The sequence below is a fragment of the Gigantopelta aegis genome, chromosome 13, assembly GCF_016097555.1.
Source record: "Gigantopelta aegis isolate Gae_Host chromosome 13, Gae_host_genome, whole genome shotgun sequence".
NCBI classification, from domain to species: Eukaryota; Metazoa; Mollusca; class Gastropoda; order Neomphalida; family Peltospiridae; genus Gigantopelta; species Gigantopelta aegis.
This window is the reverse complement of record NC_054711.1, coordinates 32,263,736-32,285,326: the sequence shown is the minus strand read 5'-3', so window position 1 is coordinate 32,285,326 and position 21,591 is coordinate 32,263,736. Positions and strand designations below refer to the sequence as shown.

The following is a 21,591-nucleotide window of genomic DNA, read 5'->3' as shown; positions in this document are numbered from 1 at the left end:
AACTGGCTGCTGTTAGATCCACATGTAATAGTGGAGCTAATTTTAATTAGATTGTGATTGGTGGACATGAGCTCCAACTGGCTGCTGTTAGATCCACATGTAATAGTGGAGCTAATGTTAATTAGATTGTGATTGGTGGACATGACCTCCAACTGGCTGCTGTTAGATCCACATGTAATAGTGGAGCTAATGTTAATTAGATTGTGATTGGTGGACATGACCTCCAACTGGCTGCTGTTAGATCCACATGTAATAGTGGAGCTAATGTTAATTAGATTGTGATTGGTGGACATGACCTCCAACTGGCTGTTGTTAGATCCACATGTAATAGTGGAGCTAATTTTAATTAGATTGTGATTGGTGGACATGACCTCCAACTGGCTGCTGTTAGATCCACATGTAATAGTGGAGCTAATTTTAATTAGATTGTTAGTGTCTCAGACTCTATTAAAGTCTTGGGGGTGGGACGTAGCCCAGTGGTAAAGCGTTCGCTTGATGCGCGGTCGGTCTAGGATCGATCCCCGTCGGTGGACCCATTGGGTTATTTCTCGTTTGGGATGGTGCATATAAACGATCCCTTGCTGCTAATCGAAAAGAGTAGCCCATGAAGTGGCGACAGCGGGTTTCCTCTTTCAATATCTGTGTGGTCCTTAACCATATGCCTGACGCCATATAACCGTAAATAAAATGTGTTGTGTGCGTCGTTAAATAAAATAATTCCTTCCTTCCTATTATAGAATTGAAAGTGTTATAAGCACCAGGCCTGGTATCCTTTTATTGTGATGGGCTTAATCACTACGCCATCGAGGCCGGTCAAAGGTCACTGTGAACTCACAGATTAAGTTCAGTGGTGCAGGAGGGCAAGAGGTAAGATGGCCGACAAGACATCTATAAATGTCGTAGGTGTGATGCCGGCTGTCGAGAAACCCTTTGTTGTGAAGTCTTCTCTGATGGGTGTTAAAATAGGTAATATATTTTCCTCATGATATGACAGTTTACTAACGCAAAATTTCCGAAAGAGTTTTAATAAATTCATGTGTGGGTTTTTAGCTTTTGTTTTACAATTGCTGCTTTTTTGTTCTTATCTTTTTACTATCAACATGACTTTGTATGGTCAGCTGTTTTGATACTACAAAAGAAACATAATGCTTTGGGTTGTCATTTAGTTTTAGTTGTCCGTTTATTATATACATAGCAATGAAATATATAGATCTACAGAAAACATAAAAGTGATATTCAGTGAAAAGTCATATTTTCACTGTATTTTAGTTAAAGTGAAAATATAGAAATCATATTTATTTTTATTTTTTTAACTTTAATGAATCAGTTGGCCAGTGCACCACGACTGGTATATCAAAGGCCGTAGTATGTATTACCCTGTCTGTGGGATGGTGCATAAAAAAGATCTCTTGCTGCTAATCGGAAAGAGTAGCCCATGAAATGGCGACAGCGGGTTTCCTCTCTCAATATATGTGTGGTCCTTAACCATATGTCTGACGCCATATAGCCGTAAATAAAATGTGTTGAGTGCGTCATTAAATAAAACATGTCTTTCTTTCTTTAATGAATCAGTTATTTCTCTTGTAAGTTATTACGAGTTTAAGTTTGGTGGTTACCAATGCATCTGGTCGTATTTGAAAAAATAAAAAATGTCATTTAAACAATTGTACCTATATAAAATGGATATGAAGTGCAATTACGATAATTTATCTAAAACTGATTGAATATCAAGATAAATAATGATGACGCTATGTCCTGTCGTTGAGTGTAAGTTTTTCAAACTTGCTGTTCCATTTGTTTTGTATTTGTGGGTTTTTGGGAGGATCATTTTGTCAGGTATGTTTGTACAGCAGTATTATTAAGTGAGTATTAATTAAATAAAGATAGTTTTTATTCGTATTTCTTTTAAAAATACCATGGTCAAGTAAATTTTCAACAAAAGTTCAAATGGATTAAATATATCATGGCGTTATGTGTTTTCGATAGGATCAGCGACAAAAAAGCGAAATATATTGTCAAAAACTAGGATGTTTATAATAAATAGACCATTCTATGGTGTTTTTTTCGAATACGATTTTTATGTCAACGAGTGATGTGTGAAATCATAGCAATCAGAATATGGTTTTCACACATAACTCGTTGTTTTCACACATCACATCACTCGTTTCCACACATCACTCGTTGGTTCCATACATCACATCACTCGATTTTTTCACACATCACATTACTCGTTGTTTCCATACATACTCGTTGTTTCCAGACATCACTCGTTGTTTCCACACATCACATCACTCCTTGTTTCCACACATCACTCGTTGTTTCCACACATCGCATCACTCGTTGTTTTCACACATCACTTGTTGTTTTCACACATCACATCACTCGTTGTTTCCACACATCACTCGCTGGTTCCACACATCACATCACTCGATTTTTTCACACATCACATTACTCGTTGTTTCCACACATTACACGTTGTTTCCACACATCACTCGTTGTTTCCACACATCACATCACTCCTTGTTTCCACACATCACTCGTTGTTTCCACACATCACACTACTCGTCGTTTTCACACATCGCTCGATTTTTTCAAACATCACATTACTCGTTGTTTCCACAGATCACTCGTTGTTTCCACACATCACTCGTTGTTTCCACACATCACATCACTCCTTGTTTCCACACATCACTCTCGTTGTTTCCACACATCACATCACTCGTCGTTTTCACACATCACTCGATTTTTTCACACATCACATTACTCGTTGTTTCCACACATCACTCGTTGTTTCCACACATCACATCACTCGTTGTTTCCACATATCACTCGTTGTTATCACACATCACTCGTTGTTTTCACACATCACTTGTTGTTTCCACACATCACATCACTCGTTGTTTCCGCACATCACTCCTTGTTTCCACACATCACTCGTTGTTTCCACACATCACATCACATCACTCGCTAATTCCATATATCTCATCACTCGTTGTTTCCACACATCACTCGTTGTTTCCACACATCACTCGTTGTTTCCACACATCACATCACTCGTTGTTTCCACACAATACTCGTTGTTTCCACACATCACACCACTCGTTGTTTTTACACATCACATCACTCGTTGTTTCCACACCTCACTCGTTGTTTTCACGCATCATATCACTCGTTTTCACACATCACATCACTCGCTGTTTCCACACATCACTCGTTGTTTTCACACATCACATCACTCGTTGTTTCCACACATCACTCGTTGCTTCCACACATCACTCGTTGTTTTCACACATCACATCACTCGTTGTTTCCACACATCACTCGTTGCTTCCACACATCACTCGTTGTTTCCACACATCACATCACTCGCTAATTCCACACATCACATCACTCGTTGTTTTCACGCATCACATCTCACGTTGTTTCCACACATCACTCTTTGTTTTCACACATCACTCGTTGTTTCCACACATCACTCGTTGTTTTCACACATCACATCACTCGTTGTTTCCACGCATCACTCGTTGGTTCCACACATCACTCGTTGTTTCACGCATCACATCTCTCGTTGTTTCCACACATCACTCTTTGTTTTCACACATCACTCGTTGTTTCCACACATCACTCGTTGTTTTCACACATCACAACACTCGTTGTTTCCACGCATCACTCGTTGGTTCCACACATCACTCGTTGTTTTCACGCAGCACTCGTTGTTTCCACACATCACTCTTTTCCACACATCACTCGTTGTTTCCACGCATCACTCGTTGTTTCCACACATCACTCGTTGTTTCCACGCATCACTCGTTCTTTCTACACATCACCTGTTGTTTCCACGCATCACTCGTTTTCTCACATCACTCGTTGTTTCCACAGATCACTCGTTGTTTCCACACATCACTCGTTGTTGCCACACATCACTCGTTGTTTTCACACATCACAACACTCGTTGTTTCCACGCATCACTCGTTGGTTCCACACATCACTCGTTTTCACGCAGCACTCGTTGTTTCCACACATCACTCGTTTCCACACATCACTCGTTGTTTCCACGCATCACTCGTTGTTTCCACACATCACTCGTTGTTTCCACGCATCACTCGTTCTTTTTACACATCACCTGTTGTTTCCACGCATCACTCGTTTTCTCACATCACTCGTTGTTTCCACGCATCATTCGATGTTTCCACACATCTCTCGTTGTTTCCACACATCACTCGTTGTTTCCACACATCACTCGTTGTTGCCACACATCACTCGTTGTTTCCACACATCTCCCGTTCTTTCCACACATCACATTACTCGTTGTTTCCACACATCACTCGTTGTTTCCACACATCACTCGTTGTTTCCACACATCACATCACTCCTTGTTTCCACACATCACTCTCGTTGTTTCCACACATCACATCACTCGTCGTTTTCACACATCACTCGATTTTTTCACACATCACATCACTCCTTGTTTCCACACATCACTCTCGTTGTTTCCACACATCACATCACTCGTCGTTTTCACACATCACTCGATTTTTCCACACATCACATCACTCGTTGTTTCCACATATCACTCGTTGTTATCACACATCACTCGTTGTTTTCACACATCATTTGTTGTTTCCACACATCACATCACTCGTTGTTTCCACACATCACTCGTTGTTTCCACACATCACATCACTCGCTAATTCCATATATCTCATCACTCGTTGTTTCCACACATCACTCGTTGTTTCCACACATCACATCACTCGTTGTTTCCACACAATACTCGTTGTTTCCACACATCACATCACTCGTTGTTTTTACACATCACATCACTCGCTGTTTCCACACATCACTCGTTGTTTTCACACATCACATTACTCGTTGTTTCCACACATCACTCGTTGCTTCCACACATCACTCGTTGTTTCCACACATCACATCACTCGCTAATTCCACACATCACATCACTCGTTGTTTCCTCACATCACATCACTCGTTGTTTCCACACATCACTCGTTGTTTCCACACATCACATCACTCGTTGTTTCCACACAGCACATCACTCGTTGTTTCCACACATCACATCACTCGTTGTTTCCACACATCACCCGTTGTTTCCACACATCACTCGTTGTTTTCACGCATCACATCTCACGTTGTTTTCACACATCACTCGTTGTTTCCACACATCACTCGTTGTTTTCACACATCACATCACTCGTTGTTTCCACGCATCACTCGTTGGTTCCACACATCACTCGTTGTTTCACGCATCACATCTCTCGTTGTTTCCACACATCACTCTTTGTTTTCACACATCACTCGTTGTTTCCACACATCACTCGTTGTTTTCACACATCACAACACTCGTTGTTTCCACGCATCACTCGTTGGTTCCACACATCACCCGTTCTTTCCACACATCACTCGTTGTTGCCACACATCACTCGTTGTTTCCACACATCACTCGTTGTTTCCACACATCACCCGTTCTTTCCACACATCATTTGTTGTTTCCACACATCACTCGTTGTTTTCACACATCACTCGTTGACATAAAAATAGTATTCTAAAAAACACCATGAAATGTGTGTGTGTGTGTGTGTGTGTGTGTGTGTGTGTGTGTGTGTGTGTGTGTGTGTGTGTGTGTGTGTGTGTGTTTGTATATGTGTTTATTATCCACGTGATTCAACATGACCGAGTTAATAATAATCATACGAAGCACACGTGTAATGACGTAAATTTGGGGAGCGACGTCTTAGTTCTAGCCCAGACTGTGAATATGAAATATGACATCATTCCGTCGTCTCCATATTATTCATAAAAGAAATAACAATAATAATATGGATAATAAAGAAATTATTACACTCGCGTGTTCATCGTACTGATTTTACGAAACGAGCGTCAATATTCATGTATTCTGTATTACCGTCACTTTTGTTCGGGCAACATAAAAATCCTGACTCTCGTTTCATAAAATAAGAACAACACACATTCTGGTGTAATAATCTCTGTGTATGTGTGTGTGTGTGTGTGTGTGTATGTGTGTGTATGTGTGTCTGTGTGTGTGTGTGTGTGTGAGTGTGTGTGTGTGTGTGTATATATATATATACGTGTGTTTTTCTGTGTGCGTGTACGTGCGTATTTGTGTGTGTGTGTGTGTGGCGTGTGTGTATGTGTGACGTGTGTGTGGTGTGTGTGTATGTGGCGTGTCTCTGTGTGTGTGTGTGTGTATATGTGTGTGCGCGCGCGCGCGTGCGTGCGTGCGTACGTGTATGCATGTATGGTGTGTGTGTGTGTGTGTGTGTGTGTGTGTGTGTGTGTGTGTGTGTATCGTGTGGGGGGTGTGTTCGTGTGTCTTATGTGTGTCTTTGCGTGTGTTTATGTGTTGGTGAGTACGTGTTATTGTTTTGTTTGTTTGTTTGTTTGTTTTGTTAATTGTTGTTTTGGTTTTTGGTGGTGTGTTTTCTTTCTTCTTTCTTTCTTTCTTTCTTTCTTCGTTCGTTTGTTTATTTAGTTTTTTAAGAGAGTTTGTTTTCTTGGAGAGAGGGTTTGTTGTTTTGTTTTGAGGTAGTATGGAGGGTGGATTAGTGTATTTGTGCAAAGAATGCTCTCTCAGATAAGTCAATAAAATGAAATCTTCTGGTGAAATATTTCACTGCTTCAAGTTGCTTATAGGCACGACTTGCCACTAAACATGTCTTCATCGTACTAAAACTCGCTGGACAGATGACAAACGACGCGTCATATCAGCTCTGAGCAGACGAGACTCACAGACGAGACCCGTTCACGGGGCAGCCATCTTGGATACACCGGACACGTACGTATACTTTTTTTTTACATATGTAATATATTTTGAGAAGTAACTCTTGTGGATAATACATAGCGCTTGTTGTGTAAAAATTGTGTAAAGTCGAAACATAAAAATAATTATGTAATTTTTAAGGAAATCCCGAGGATGGAAAAAAGAAACAATTAGAGTGCATTCGTTTATGATGTAAAGTGTAGCGGGTGAAGCTTCATTTCCAAGCTCGTATCTGATTAATATTCAAGCACGCTTTGCTGTCCAGGACAGATGTATTAGTTACTTTGTGGTGGTGGTTGTGTGTGTGTGTGTGTGTGTGTGTGTGAGAGAGAGAGAGAGAGAGAGAGAGAGAGAGAGAGAGAGAGAGAGAGAGAGAGAGAGAGAGAGAGAGAGAGAGAGAGAGATAGAGGGAGTGTGTGTGTTTGTGTGTGTATGTATGTTTGTGCGTGCGTGCGTGCGTGCATGCGTGTGAGAGAGGGTTGGGAGGTGGAGAGAAAGAGATATTGAAAGATATTAACATAGTGAGAAGAGACAAACAGACAGACAAAGACAGACAAGTTGTTGTCGTTTATATTTAAAAATTGAGTGCAAACTTCTTCTACTGGCTTTTAGGACATCCTATCAAGGTCTCGTCTCCATGGCAGTTGTTCGTCTTAAAACTACTGCTATAGAAACAGGACAGCACATTCCACTGTCATTTGAGGAGCATTAGTTGAATGTCGATAGGTTATACGATCATTGCACAGCAAGCAAGCGTTCTATCACTGGGCCACAATGGGATGTAGCTCAATAGTGTAGCGATCACGTGGAGCGCGATTTGTCGGTCATATACACTTGGAGGATTCCCAGGATTAATTGTGGTATGTGCTGTCCTGTATGTTGTAAGCGAATGTATGTAAGCGAATATACAGAATCCAGTGATCTTGTTCTATAAGAGGAGTCTTTGTGGCGTCAGTGTCCTATAATTATCTGGATCAAGATTTGCGGTAACACTATTACGTCAGAACGGGAGAAATAGTCCTTCTCAGCAAATAAAGTTGTTTTCTTACTACGCTAGGTACATGTACTATAGTTATAAGTATTTCTCAAAAGATTGTTCGTTCAATTGCACAACAATTGTCCTTTCTTGTCTCACTTCCAAACCACGTTTACTTTTCTTCTTTCTTCATTTAATTTCAATTTATTTTCGTACTTATATCCAATTAAGGTTAAAGCATGCTGTCCAGAGCACATACCTCAGCTATCTTGGCTAATTGTTCAAGACAGTGGGTTAGTTGTTAGTGGTTAGTGAGAGAGAAGAGGTGCAGTGGTCTTACACCTACCCATTGAGTCGTTAAAACTCGCTCGGGGTGGGAGCCGGTACTGGGCTGCGAACCATGTACCTACTAGTCTTATGTCCGATGGCTTAACCACTACACTACCGAGGCCTGTGTCTTCTTACTTTATTTACAAATGTATAATGTCCGTGTACCTAGCATGGAAGTAGGGCCTACTGCAGTTCAGTCGGTAACGGTACTTTGGTCGTCCGACCCATTCTCTGCTAGATTAAGACCTTCAAAGTAATCAAACGGTCCAATGTGAGAAGTATTAATGGGATATTCCTGAGTTTTCTGCAATTTTTTAGATGTTATCGACCAACAGAGACTTTTTAACGATTGTCATTACATATCAAAAATATTTTTCTATATAAAATATCAGTGGCTGTATATAAACGTGTTTCTGATCATTCTAGTATTTGTACGAGGTTAAATTTCATTTTATTTTCTAAAATATTTTTTTCGTATGTACGATATTATTTGAAGACAAAATCCAGTTTGGACTTCTTACAAAAAAAGTCGACCAAAAACGCATTGAATATACAGACACTGGTATTCTAAACAAGAAAATATATTTAATATGTAAGTTTAATCGTAGAAATATTTTATTTGTCGGAAACATCTTACAATGCAGCAAACTCAGGAATGTCCCTTTAAAGTTATGAATAAAATTTCTAATTCAGTAACACCACATTAAAGTCCATGTTTTAAACTAGAAGGGGGAAAAATCGAAAACAAAAAACCCACAATCATTTGCGTGTTATGAAAAAAAAGTTGTATTTATTACGTCGAGTTGTAAGTTTCGACCGACCGCGCATCAAGAGAGTGCTCTACCTTAAAAGTACTCAAAGTATCAAATGTGATAAGTATTGATGTACTCAAAGTATCCAATGTGATAAGTATTGATGTACTCAAAGTATCCAATGTGATAAGTATTGATGTACTCAAAGTATCAAATGTGATAAGTATTGATGTACTCAAAGTATCCAATGTGATAAGTATTGATGTACTCAAAGTATCCAATGTGATAAGTATTGAAGTAATTCACTTACACCACATTAAAGTCCAGGCTTTAAACTGGAAGAGAAGAAACAAAAAATCGACCGAAAATAAAAACCAAAAACCACAACCAATTGCGTGCTATCAAAAAGAAGGGTTGAATTATATAACTCGTGTTGTGTGTTTCGACAACATCTAACAGTTTATTTGGGAAACATCCCCGCTGGTGATCGGTGTATGAAGAGTAAACTCAAAGAAAGCGACACGGCGCGAAACAAGGAGAGAAAACCGCAGGTAGTTTGCGGCTCTTAGCGGGAATCCATATTAATATAACCTGTTTCCACGTTTGACATCAGTTGTTTGCGCACCGCGCTGGTAAACAACACCACATCGACATTCAACGTCTCGGTAAGTTCCTGCTAGTACAAAGTTGTTAATTAAATTATATAGTGGTTATTTAAAATGTATAGGTTTCGTTTTGTGAATATTAACACAAATTAGTTATTTTACTATTTTTTAATTGTGTATTCGGTTTAATGTATATCAACAAAACGTATTGCTTAAATTAATAATACAAATAGGCTGCTAACAGATGTTGCTTAATAGTAAGATTTTTTAATGTGTCTACTAAAATATTATTTATTATTATATAACATTTAATGAAATGTCTTAAAATATCAGTGAAATAAGTGTTATCAGTCACTTAGTGACGATAGCACATTTTTGAGTGAAAATTTCACTGTTTCACTCTAACGTGTCTTATCGTCACTAGAAAGTGTTATCTTCACTGTAAGAAAGCTGGAACTATTTTGCTGCTGGCATTTTAAAAATAAAGGTAAATTGCCAAAAGTTTTATAATAAATAGAAAATGTCCTGTATTTGTCAAATATGATTTATATCTCATCTCGTGAAGTTTGCAGTCACATCACGCGCATTGGTACACAATTACACAAAAAAACACTTGCTATTTAATGCGGCATTGGGGCATGAATGCCACACAGAAATAATTATTTACATTCACAGATTTTGACATGTTCATTAGCAAAATATTATATATTGTCGAATATGTTTGTCATTTTGTTATTCTGTAGCTGTATTCGATAATATTGTTCTAAATATAACCATTTCATTTTGCAAATACAATACTCTTTAAGCAATATAAAATGCTTTATTAAGGAGAAATATTTCACAATGATAAAAAGCTGGAGACAACGTTGTTACTGTGCACATTTAGTTCAATCATTAATCCTGTGTCTTTATAGTTTATCAATTGACATCCAAGTATATAATAACCATTTACAGGCATAGTGAAAGGTGTTATAAAATAGTTAAGGAGAATATGTAGTAAATGTACATAAAGTAGATGTTTTTAGCGGTGTTCCTATAATCGATTATAATAGATCATTGATTGGTTTGGTTCTACCCATGTGATTATCGATTATGAAATCCACAATCGAATGTTGTAGAAAATATGAATCCTACAATTTAAAACAGGTACTTAATAGGTATTGACAGTAACATTAGTAAAACGTGATGGTCTGTTCAAGTATGTATAATAGTAGGTTCATAATTCTGATAATTAAAATTCTATATTCTAACCAGATGTGTAATTGAAAGTTGACTGATAAGCGTACGAGACAGGGGGCAGGGGGGAACAACTGCCTCCTAGTATTGGTGCAAAAATGATACAGATGTTCGGGGAAAATGTGCTAACCTGAGACCTTTTTACCATCATTCTACCCTCACGTTAAAATGCGTAGTGATTCGTTTGCAACCCTATATATCTGTTTGGCAGTAATGCTAATACGAGCTCCGCAAGGCTCAATGGGTAGGTGTAAACCACTTACACCGACCAGTGATCCATAACTGGTTCAACAAAGGCCATGGTTTGTGCTATCCTACCTGTGGGAAGCGCAAATAAAAGATCCCTTGCTGCTAATCGGAAAGAGTAGCCCAGGTAGTGGCGACAGCGGGTTTCCTCTCAAAATCTGTGTGGTCCTTAACCATATGTCTGACGCCATATAACCGTAAATAAAATGTGTTGAGTACGTCGTTAAATAAAACACTTCTTTCTTCTGTTTTCCTTATTCGGGTATTTTCGTTTAATTCGGGCAAAAGCCAGCCTGCCTCTCCCCCCCCCCCCCCCCCCCCCCCCCCCCCCCCCCGTCGCAAACCTCGGACACATAATATTTTAACACAGAACATATGAATATTGTAAATATTTGCATCAGCATTTGTCGATTTAGAGAATTCTTATATTTCTTCAGTACAAAAACAATAGTTGACGCTGATTTACATATATTGTGAATATGATTTGTCCATTTTGCATTATAGGTGAATGTTAGGTCTAAATATGTATGTGTCTGCGTTATTTTAATAGCACATTGTGCTATTTCTCGCTCCAGCCAGTGCACCACGACTGGTATACCAATGGCCGCGGTATGTGCTATCCTGTCTGTGGGATGGTACATATAAAGATCCCTTGCTAGTAATGGAAAAATGTAGCGGGTTTTCTTTCTAAGACTAAAAGTCAAAATTACCAAATGTTTGACATACAAAAGCTGATGATTAATAAATCAATGTGCTCTAGTGGTGTCATAAAAGAAAACAGTTTTTTTTTATATTAATACGTCTAATTTCAAAATACAAGATATTTGCACAGAATACGTTAATGTCAGTTTTCACGAATAATATTCGTGAGTTTTGTTAGAGTTAAATGTGACTAGTTGTTGATTTTAATTGTAATCAGATTCTGCAATTTTGAAGATGTTATCGACTAACAGAGACATTTTGCGATTGTAATTACATATCAAATATATTTTTCTGCATAAAATATTAGTAGCTGTATATTAAACGTGTTTCTGATCGTTCTAATATTTGTACTAGGTTAAATTTCTTCTTTTTTTTTCCTAAAATCTTCTCTTTTTTTTCGTACGTACGAAATTATTTGAAGACAAAATCCAGTTGGGGTTTCTTACAAATATTAAGACGACCAGAAACACATTGAATATACAGACATGATATTCTAAACAAGAAAATATATTTGATATGTAAGTTTAATCGTAGAAATATTGTATAAGTCGGAAACACCTTACAATGCAGCAAACTCAGGAATTCCCTTTACGCCATTTGATTGCTATGTTGTTAGACCAATGTCATCTACAAGTAATGGACTTACACAATTAAACTCATCGGGCTATGTCATTTACGTAAACTATAAAACAGAAATGGACCTAACGGGTCCCACAAAGTTTCGTGTTTCCTAAATTCAAGGAAAATAAATCTGCGAAAAACTTTATCTGTAACAGTGCGTGATAAAGCTATATACAAAATGTCATCTAAATATCTTCAGGCAATTGCAAAACAAATCAAAAGTCCGAAAAGCAAATTTTCAAAGGACATAACTCTGTCTAAAATGGATAAATCACCATGAAAGAAAAACAAAATATGTAACAGTACATGATAAAGGTATATACAAAATTTCAGCTCATTATCTAAAGGCATTTAGCAAAATGAACAGAAACTGTAAATAAATTATAGCTAATTATTACTTAATGCATGACAATATCGTCAAACCGGAAGTTGCGAGATGTACTGACGATTGGAGCATAGCACATACCGCAGCCTTTGTTAAACCAGTCGTGGTGCACTGGCTGGAACTAGAAATAGTCCAATGGTCTCACCGACAGGGATCGATCCCAGACCGATCGCGCACGAAGCGATTGCTTTACCATTGTGCTACGTCCCGCCCCAAGACTCTTTTAGCACTACTGTAAAGGTCGATAGAGGATGACCTCACTGACGTATGTGTCTTGTATGAAAAGCAGGTCACATTGGCCTTGTTCGCGTCAGCGCGCCTAGACGGGGTCATTAGTTACAATAAACGAGAAAAGAAAGACAGGCACGTTTGCTAAACGACATTCCGGATTTACTTTATATACCACGGCTATCAGTTCCGTAACACACTGTACTTACTACACTTGGTGTGCGAGGTGAGCGAAAAAACCCTGCTGCTGCCATCATCATCATCATCATCATCATCATCACCATCATCATCATAATCTTTACAATCATCATCATCATTGTAATAATAATCATCATCATAGTCTGATCGTTTTGACCACCATCATCTTTACGACCGCCACAACCATCATCATCATCATCCTCATGACTCATCTTCACTAGATCCATCATCATCATCAACAAACAACGTCATCATCATCATCATCATCAACAACAACATCTCGACATCAAAAAAATAATTATCATCGTTGTCGTCGTCGTGATGATAATCATTATAATCATCTTCTCATTTTCATAGTCGTTATTATCATTATCATTATCATTATTATTGTCGTCGTCGTCATCACAACAATTATCATCACCATCGCCATGGTCGCACCATAAACAGCGTCACCATCACCTCTATTGTCATTACTATTTAATTTTATATGTAACTCTTTTCTTTTTTTCTTTTTTGCGGTTCAGGACGAAAGTGTATTTCTAATCATCAGTTTTTCTTTCAGATTTTTCATCAACTACGACAACATGTACATTGTTGCAGCCGTCGTGCTGTCCAGCTTGGCTGTGGCGTGTTCTGCAATACGAGCAGCTCCAGGAAGTAAGAATCTAATTTTTATTCATTCAGTACGTAAAGTTTCAACTGTTCAAGAGACATTCCTGAGTTTGCTGCATTGTAAGATGTTTCCGACTGATAAAATATTTCTACGATTAAACTGACATATTAAATACATTTTCTTGTTTAGAATATCCGTGTTTGTATATTCAATGCGTTTCTGGGCGTCTTAATACTTATACGAAGCACAAACTTGATTTTGTCTAAAAAAAAAATTAAATTTTAGGAAATAAGATGAAATTTAACCTAATACAAATATTAGAACGATCGGAAACACGTTTAATACACAGCCATTAATATTTTATGTAGAAAAAAATATTTGATATGTAATTACAATCGCTAAAACGTCTCTGTTAGTTGATAACATCAGAAAAATTGCAGCAAACTCAGGAATGTCCCTTTAAAATGTTATCTGAGGATATCATTACCTATTTGTTATTCATCTCTTATCACAAAATGGTGTCGTTTCATCACACTAATTAATTATTGAACAAGGAAGATATGGAACTGAACGATCACAGAGAAAATGTCGAATGTGTAATAGGGATGACACTGAAGATGAATTTCATTTTTATTTTAATATGTCCATTGTATTTTCATGTTCGCATATTGTGTAAAAAAGCAAATACTACTGGTCAAGATCAACTGTTTTTAAACTAATACAATCACTGTCTGTTCAGAATAGAAAACAACTTTGTAACCTTGGAAAATATTTAAAATGTGAATTATATTTAAGACCGCAACATGTATAACTGTCCATCCTCCAAATACACATCCACTTGTTTATGTTTATGCTGATGATTGTTTATATATGTTTTATTACAACATATGTAGAGGATTCTTCACGAGTTTCTTTTAATATGGAAATTATCAACCGAGCCTTTGTTAATCGATATTTGTCGAGGCTCTCCCGAGACAAATTCCTATTAACTACACGAGGCTTATATTTTACACATTAAAAACATTATTCTAAATAACACAATGTAAGTACTTCTAATTTAAATTATTAAAAACATGGCTTTAAGAGTGCAAAATACGTCGTAGTGTTTAAAAACTAAGGTCTGTCACTTTAAAATTGCGCCCAATATTCAAAAAACTCCCTTTCAGTTCACTCACTTGAAATATATTAAAGGGACACGCCCTAGTTTTAAATACTAAGGCATATTTTTTACTATTAGAACCATTTTTGATAACTGAAATCATACTTTACTTAGATTATATCGTTTAGATTATCCATCTCCGTACATTCGAAGTGTTTTTGATCATCCTTGTGTGTTTTTAATATCGCAAAGTGCGTCTGAGAAGAAACAATTATGGAGTAGAGTTTTTGTCTATTTTTAGAGGGTATTTCACCATTTCAAAGTCACAGACTCATGTTTCACTCAATTGTAACTTTATCAAAATGTGTTACAGGTTTGTAGATTAACTAAATTTAGTGTTAATTTTCACGGGTTGAAACTAGGGTACGTCCCTTTAATACATTGTCTTTATGTTTGTCTTCACCTAACGATCTTTATCACAAGACGTTTTGCAAACATTCTGACTCATGGGTTACTCATTTCTAGTCACGCCTAATGGTATTTAGGGCAGCGATGAAGTTCGTCCACGCCGGTCTATCCCTTGCCCCAATTGTGTCCTGTGCTATCCTGTCTGTGGGATCGTGCATATCAAAGATCCCTTGCTGCTAATCGAAAAGAGTAGCAAATGAATTTTGTGTGGTCCTTAACCATATGTCCGACGCCATATAACCGTAAATAAAATGTGTTGAGTGCGTTGTTAAATAAAACATTTCCTTTCCTTCCTTCATCTCTGTTCCACTGTTCGGCGCCATGTTGTTTTCGGACGTCCTCTTTCGTTTCCCTTCAGGGGTCCAGCGCACTGCAGTTCTGGTGATAGATGTGTCTTCTTTTCGGAGCACCGGCCTCGGTGGCGTCGTGGCAGGCCATCGGTCTACAGGCTGGTAGGTACTGGGTTCGGATCCCAGTCGAGGCATGGGATTTTTAATCCAGATATCGACTCCAAACCCTGAGTGAGTGCTCCACAAGGCTCAGTGGGTAGGTGTAAACCACTTGCACCGACCAGTGATCCATAACTGGTTCAACAAAGGCCATGGTTTGTGCTATCCTGCCTGTGGCAAGCGCAAATAAAAGATCCCTTGCTGCCAATCGGAAGAGTAGCCCATGTAATGGCGACAGCGGGTTTTCTCTCAAAATCTGTGTGGTCCTTAACCATATGTCTGACGCCATATAACCGTAAATAAAATGTGTTGAGTGCGTCGTTAAATAAAACATTTCTTTCTTTCTTTTCGGAGCACATGGCCAATCCACTTCCACCGTCTTCTGGAGATGATGGTTCTCATGCTTTCCTCATTGGTATCTTTCAGTACTTGCTCACTGGAGAGTTTTCTGGGTCATGATTACCTAGCTCTAATTCAGTTACGGGGCGAGACGTAACCCTGTGGTAAAGCGTTCGCTTGATGCGCGGTCGGTCTGGGATCGACCCCCGTCAGTGGGCCCATTTCTCGTTCCAGCCAGTGCACAACGACTGGTATATCAAAGGTCGTGGTATGTGCTACTCTGTCTGTGGGATGGTGCATATTATAAAAGATTCCTTGCTACGAATGGAAAAATGTAGCGGGTTTCCTCTCTAAGACTGTATTTCAAAATTACCAAATGTTTGACATCCAATAGCCGATGATTAATATATCAATGTGCTGTAGTGGTGTCGTTAAACAAAACAAAATACATGCATACCTTGTATAATATATGCTCAGAATCTTTTCAAGCGATTTGTTGTCACTGTCGTGCTAATCTGACTTTAAAAGGTAACGTTTGTTTTGTTTAACGACACCACTAGAGCACATTGGTTTATTAATCATCTGTTATTGGAAGTAAAACATTAAGTAATGCCTACGTATAGTCTTAGAGAGGAAACCCGATACAGTTTTCCATTAGTGGTAAGGGATATTTTATATGCACCATCCAACAGACAGGACAGCATATACCATGGTATTTGGTGTACCAGTCGTAGTGCACTGGCCTGGACGAGAAATTGTCCGACTTAAAATTTATGAATGTTCAAATTTCTGTTAGGGTACATCACTTCATTTGTTAATTATAAAATGTTTATATCTCATAGTCGATGGCTAAGCACTATGAAAGCAGCCTCCCCGCGACTGGTATGTCAAAGGCTGTGGTATGTGTTATCCTGTTTGTGGGATATTAATTATAAAAGATCCATTGTTTGTGATGGTGATAAGGTAGTGTGTTTTCTGTAAGGCTATATCTCAGGATTATTAATTTATCACATCCAATAGCCGATGCTTAATTACTCAGTGTGCTCTAGTAGTGTCGTTAAACAAAAAAAAACTTTAATTTTGTAGCTGTATTATGTATTATGATGTTATAGAATAGGGACGCGAGATTGCACCTTTAAGATGTTTATCCACTCAAAAGTATATATCTAACAGTCGATGGTTAGACACTGTGAAACTAGCGCCACAAGACTGGTACATCAAAGACAGTGGTATGTGTTGTCCTGTTTGTGGGAAAGTGCATATAAAACACCCCTTGACTCTAATGATACAAATGTAGCGGGTTTTTTATTTTTATTCTATATGCATTGTTATCAAATGTTTGATACACAATAGCCAATGATTAATTAATTATCTGACTTTATTAAACCTGTAGTAGTATTTATGTTTTACAATATTAAATGATGATAGCCAATGTATAGCGAGACTGCAACTTTAAAATGTTTATTGCTTAAATTTCCATTCACTTATTACTTCATTTGTTAATTACAAAATGTATATACCTCACAGTTCATGATAAAACTTCCATTTAACCTTAACTTCATTAATTAATTATAAAATCATAATGAGTATATCTAACAGTGGATGATAAAACATTTGAAATTTTCATTTAGTCATAACTTCATTAATTTAACTATGAAATGAGTATATCTCAATTGATGATAAAACACTATAAAATGTCCATTTAGTCATAACTTCATTAATTTAACTGTGAAATGTGTATATCTCAGTTTATAATAAAACACTGTAAAGTTTCCATTCAGTCATAACTTCATTAATTAATTAATTATAAACTGTGTATGTCTCAGTTGATGATCAAACACAGTGAAACTTCCGTTTAGCCATTATTTCATATATTAAATATAAAATGTATATCTCACATTTGATGATAAAACAGTGAGTGAATTTCTGTATATTTTCAGTCTGCGTGTGTGACACTGGAGACAAGTGTAAATAATCACACTTTCAGAATGCTTATCTGTTTATTTTCAGTATATATATGTGACACGTGTAAAGGATCACACTTTCAGTATATTTATCTGTTAATTTCCAGTCTATTTGTGTGACACGTGTAAAGGATCACACTTTCAGTATATTTATCTGTTTATTTTCAGTCTATATGTGTGACACGTGTAAAGGATCACACTTTCAGAATATGATGTTTATTTTCAGTCTATTTGTGTGACACGTGTAAAGGATTACACTTTCAGTATACTTATCTGTTTATTTTCAGTCTATTTGTGTGACACGTGTAAAAGATAACACTTTCAGTATACTTATCTGTTTATTTTCAGTCTGTTTGTGTGACACGTGTAAAGGATAACACTTTCAGTATACTTATCTGTTTATTTTCAGTAAAGGATCACACTTTCAGTATATTTATCTGTTTATTTTCAGTCTATTTGTGTGACATGTGTAAAGGATCAGTTTCAGTATACTTATCTGTTTATTTTCAGTATATATGTGTGACACGTGTAAAGGATAACACTTTCAGTATACTTATCTGTTTATTTTCAGTCTATTTGTGTGACACGTGTAAAGGATCACACTTTCAGTATATTTATTCAGTATATTTATCTGTTTATTTTCAGTATATATGTGTGACACGTGTAAAGGATCAGTTTCAGTATATTTATCTGTTTATTCTCAGTATATATGTGTGACACGTGTAAAGGATAACACTTTCAGTATACTTATCTGTTTATTTTCAGTCTATTTGTGTGACACGTGTAAAGGATCAGTTTCAGTATACTTATCTGTTTATTTTCAGTATATATGTGTGACACGTGTAAAGGATCACACTTTCAGTATACTTATCTGTTTATTTTCAGTCTATTTGTGTGACACGTGTAAAGGATAACACTTTCAGTATACTTATCTGTTTGTTTTCAGTCTATTTGTGTGACACGTGTAAAGGATCACACTTTCAGTATATTTATTCAGTATATTTATCTGTTTATTTTCAGTATATATGTGTGACACGTGTAAAGGATCAGTTTCAGTATATTTATCTGTTTATTTTCAGTATATATGTGTGACACGTGTAAAGGATAACACTTTCAGTATTCTTATCTGTTTATTTTCAGTCTATTTGTGTGACACGTGTAAAGGATCAGTTTCAGTATACTTATCTGTTTATTTTCAGTATATATGTGTGACACGTGTAAAGGATCACACTTTCAGTATACTTATCTGTTTATTTTCAGTCTATTTGTGTGACACGTGTAAAGGATAACACTTTCAGTATACTTATCTGTTTGTTTTCAGTCTATTTGTGTGACACGTGTAAAGGATCAGTTTCAGTATACTTATCTGTTTATTTTCAGTATATATGTGTGACACGTGTAAAGGATCACATTTTCAGTATATTATGTTTATTTTCAGTCTATAAGTGTGACACGTGTAAAGGATCACACTTTCAGTATACTTATCTGTTTGTTTTCAGCCTATATCTGTGAGACTGGTGACAAGTGTAAGGGGTCGAAGAACATCGGGACCGTGCACGGCGTCGAGTATTGCTGTAGTGCCGGGGACTCCATGAGTCTTCACACGGATAACGTCACTGGGTTCGCTAAGACGTGGTGTCACTGCGGTAAGACTTTCTAACCTATGGGTGGGATGGGGGGACAGGGCGTAGTCCAGTGGTTAAGCGCTCTCTCGATGCGCGGTCTGTCTGGGATCGATCCCCGTCGGTGTGCCCATTGGGCTATTTCTCGTTCCAGCCAGTGCACCACGACTGGTATATCAAAGGCCGTGGTATGTACTAGCCTGTCTGTGGGATGGTGGATATAAAAGATCCCTTGCTGCTAATCAAACAGAGTAGCCCATGAAGTGGCAACAGCGGGTTTCCTCTCTCAATATCTGTGTGGTCCTTAATCATATGTCCGACGCCATATAACTGTAAATAAAATGTTTTGAGTGTGTCGTTAAATAAAACATTGCTTTCTTCTTTTTTGTTTAACCTATGGAGTGATCGCGAACAATATGATTGGTACTATCGTCTTCTATCGCATTACATTCATTTGATTGTAGACGCAAAAGCCAGTCTAGCAAGCAACCGTGATCGCTCGCCCTCTTGAACATGCTTAAAGTCTTGTTTTTGTTTAACAACACCACTAGAGCACATTGATTAATCAATCATTGGCTATTGGATGTCAAACATTTGGTAATTCTGACTCGTAGTCATCAGAGGAAACCCAATACATTGTTCTTAATGCAGCAAATGATCTTTTATATGCACTTTCGCACAGACAGGAAAGCACATACCACGGCCTTTGACCAGTTGTGGTGAACTGGTTGGAACGAGAAAAGAAAAACAATCAGTTGAGTGGATCCACTGAGGTGGTTCGATCCTGCGAGGTAAGCACATCAAGCCAGAACTCAACCGACTGAGCTAAATATTTCCCCAATTGAATATGCCTAAGGGTCACAACACACCAAAGATGGGTCTGGGTCTGGCGAGTGTTGCAAAGTCACCATGTGTGGAGTATTTTGACGTTTGGGTCTGTAACGTGTCATCAATATATATATATATATATATATATATATTAAGGTGTTCATATCTTTAGATAAATTTACTTTTATAAACACCAAAAATAAGTATGAAAAATCCACATTGATTAATAAATACCTTTCCTGTTATAACATGTTTATTAGAAAAAAATAAAAAGTAAAGTTCGAGTTTGGCAGTGTTAAAACATCGCGCATGTTCTATGTCGTCTGTTGCCAGATCTGTAGTTCGCGTCATCGCAGACGCAGTGTGTTTTGTCACATTCGAATCGATGCGTTTCATTTTCGATTGGTACCATACTCGCCATGCCCAGACCTAGACCCAGACACAGATCCGGTGTGTTTTGGCCCTAAGCTAGTACAATGTAGATTCACGATCATTATTTAACACTGATAATTTTGTATATTAAGTTGACTACTAATATGTATTAACTTAGTATTCAGTGAATATAAACTTTATTTACTGTATTTACTAACACGCGGGGCCTTTGGTATGTTGTAAATACACCAACACATTTAAAAACAATTATTCTAATAATATTGAAGAATATTTATTAATTTGTTTATTTACATAAATTTACACATTTATTCTACTAATATTTAATGCTTACTAATTTGCTATGCTTTAGTTTACCAATTTGTTCCACTAATCGATTAATATTTATTAATATTTCCTCCTTTGACAGGCACGGCGGAATCAAAAATATTATTGGTAGTAACTCTTAAGACAGAGATGAATTGTACTTGTAGAATGCAGGAAATTGCATTTCAGGACATCTAGTTTTCGAAGTTTTACGGGAACATACCCTCGAACCCTCTAGAAACTTTGCTTTCCGCCTTCGATCTCAGTCCGCCTGCTTCCGTTCCCGCTCCACTTCCCCGTCTACTTGCTTCCGCCGTACCTATTTGATCTCATAATATCTAATAATATTTATTCTCTTCTTTTTTTCTACTTTTATAAAAAAAATATATATTTACTAATCTACTAACATACACTAATTTCCACAGCCCCGCCTCCCTA

General features: G+C 37.3%; 1 protein-coding gene across 1 annotated transcript in view; it reads left to right on the top strand.

The window, feature by feature from the left end:
• Nucleotides 1-872: 872 nt before the first annotated feature.
• The window catches only part of LOC121387268, a 31,390-nt gene continuing 10,671 nt past the window's right edge, over nucleotides 873-21,591 (top strand). The window contains exons 1-4 of the mRNA XM_041518292.1: nucleotides 873-966; nucleotides 6,721-6,811; nucleotides 13,638-13,732; nucleotides 19,507-19,653. Of these exons, the coding sequence (XP_041374226.1) occupies nucleotides 873-966; nucleotides 6,721-6,811; nucleotides 13,638-13,732; nucleotides 19,507-19,653 (427 nt within the window). The remainder of the gene's footprint in view (nucleotides 967-6,720; nucleotides 6,812-13,637; nucleotides 13,733-19,506; nucleotides 19,654-21,591) is intronic.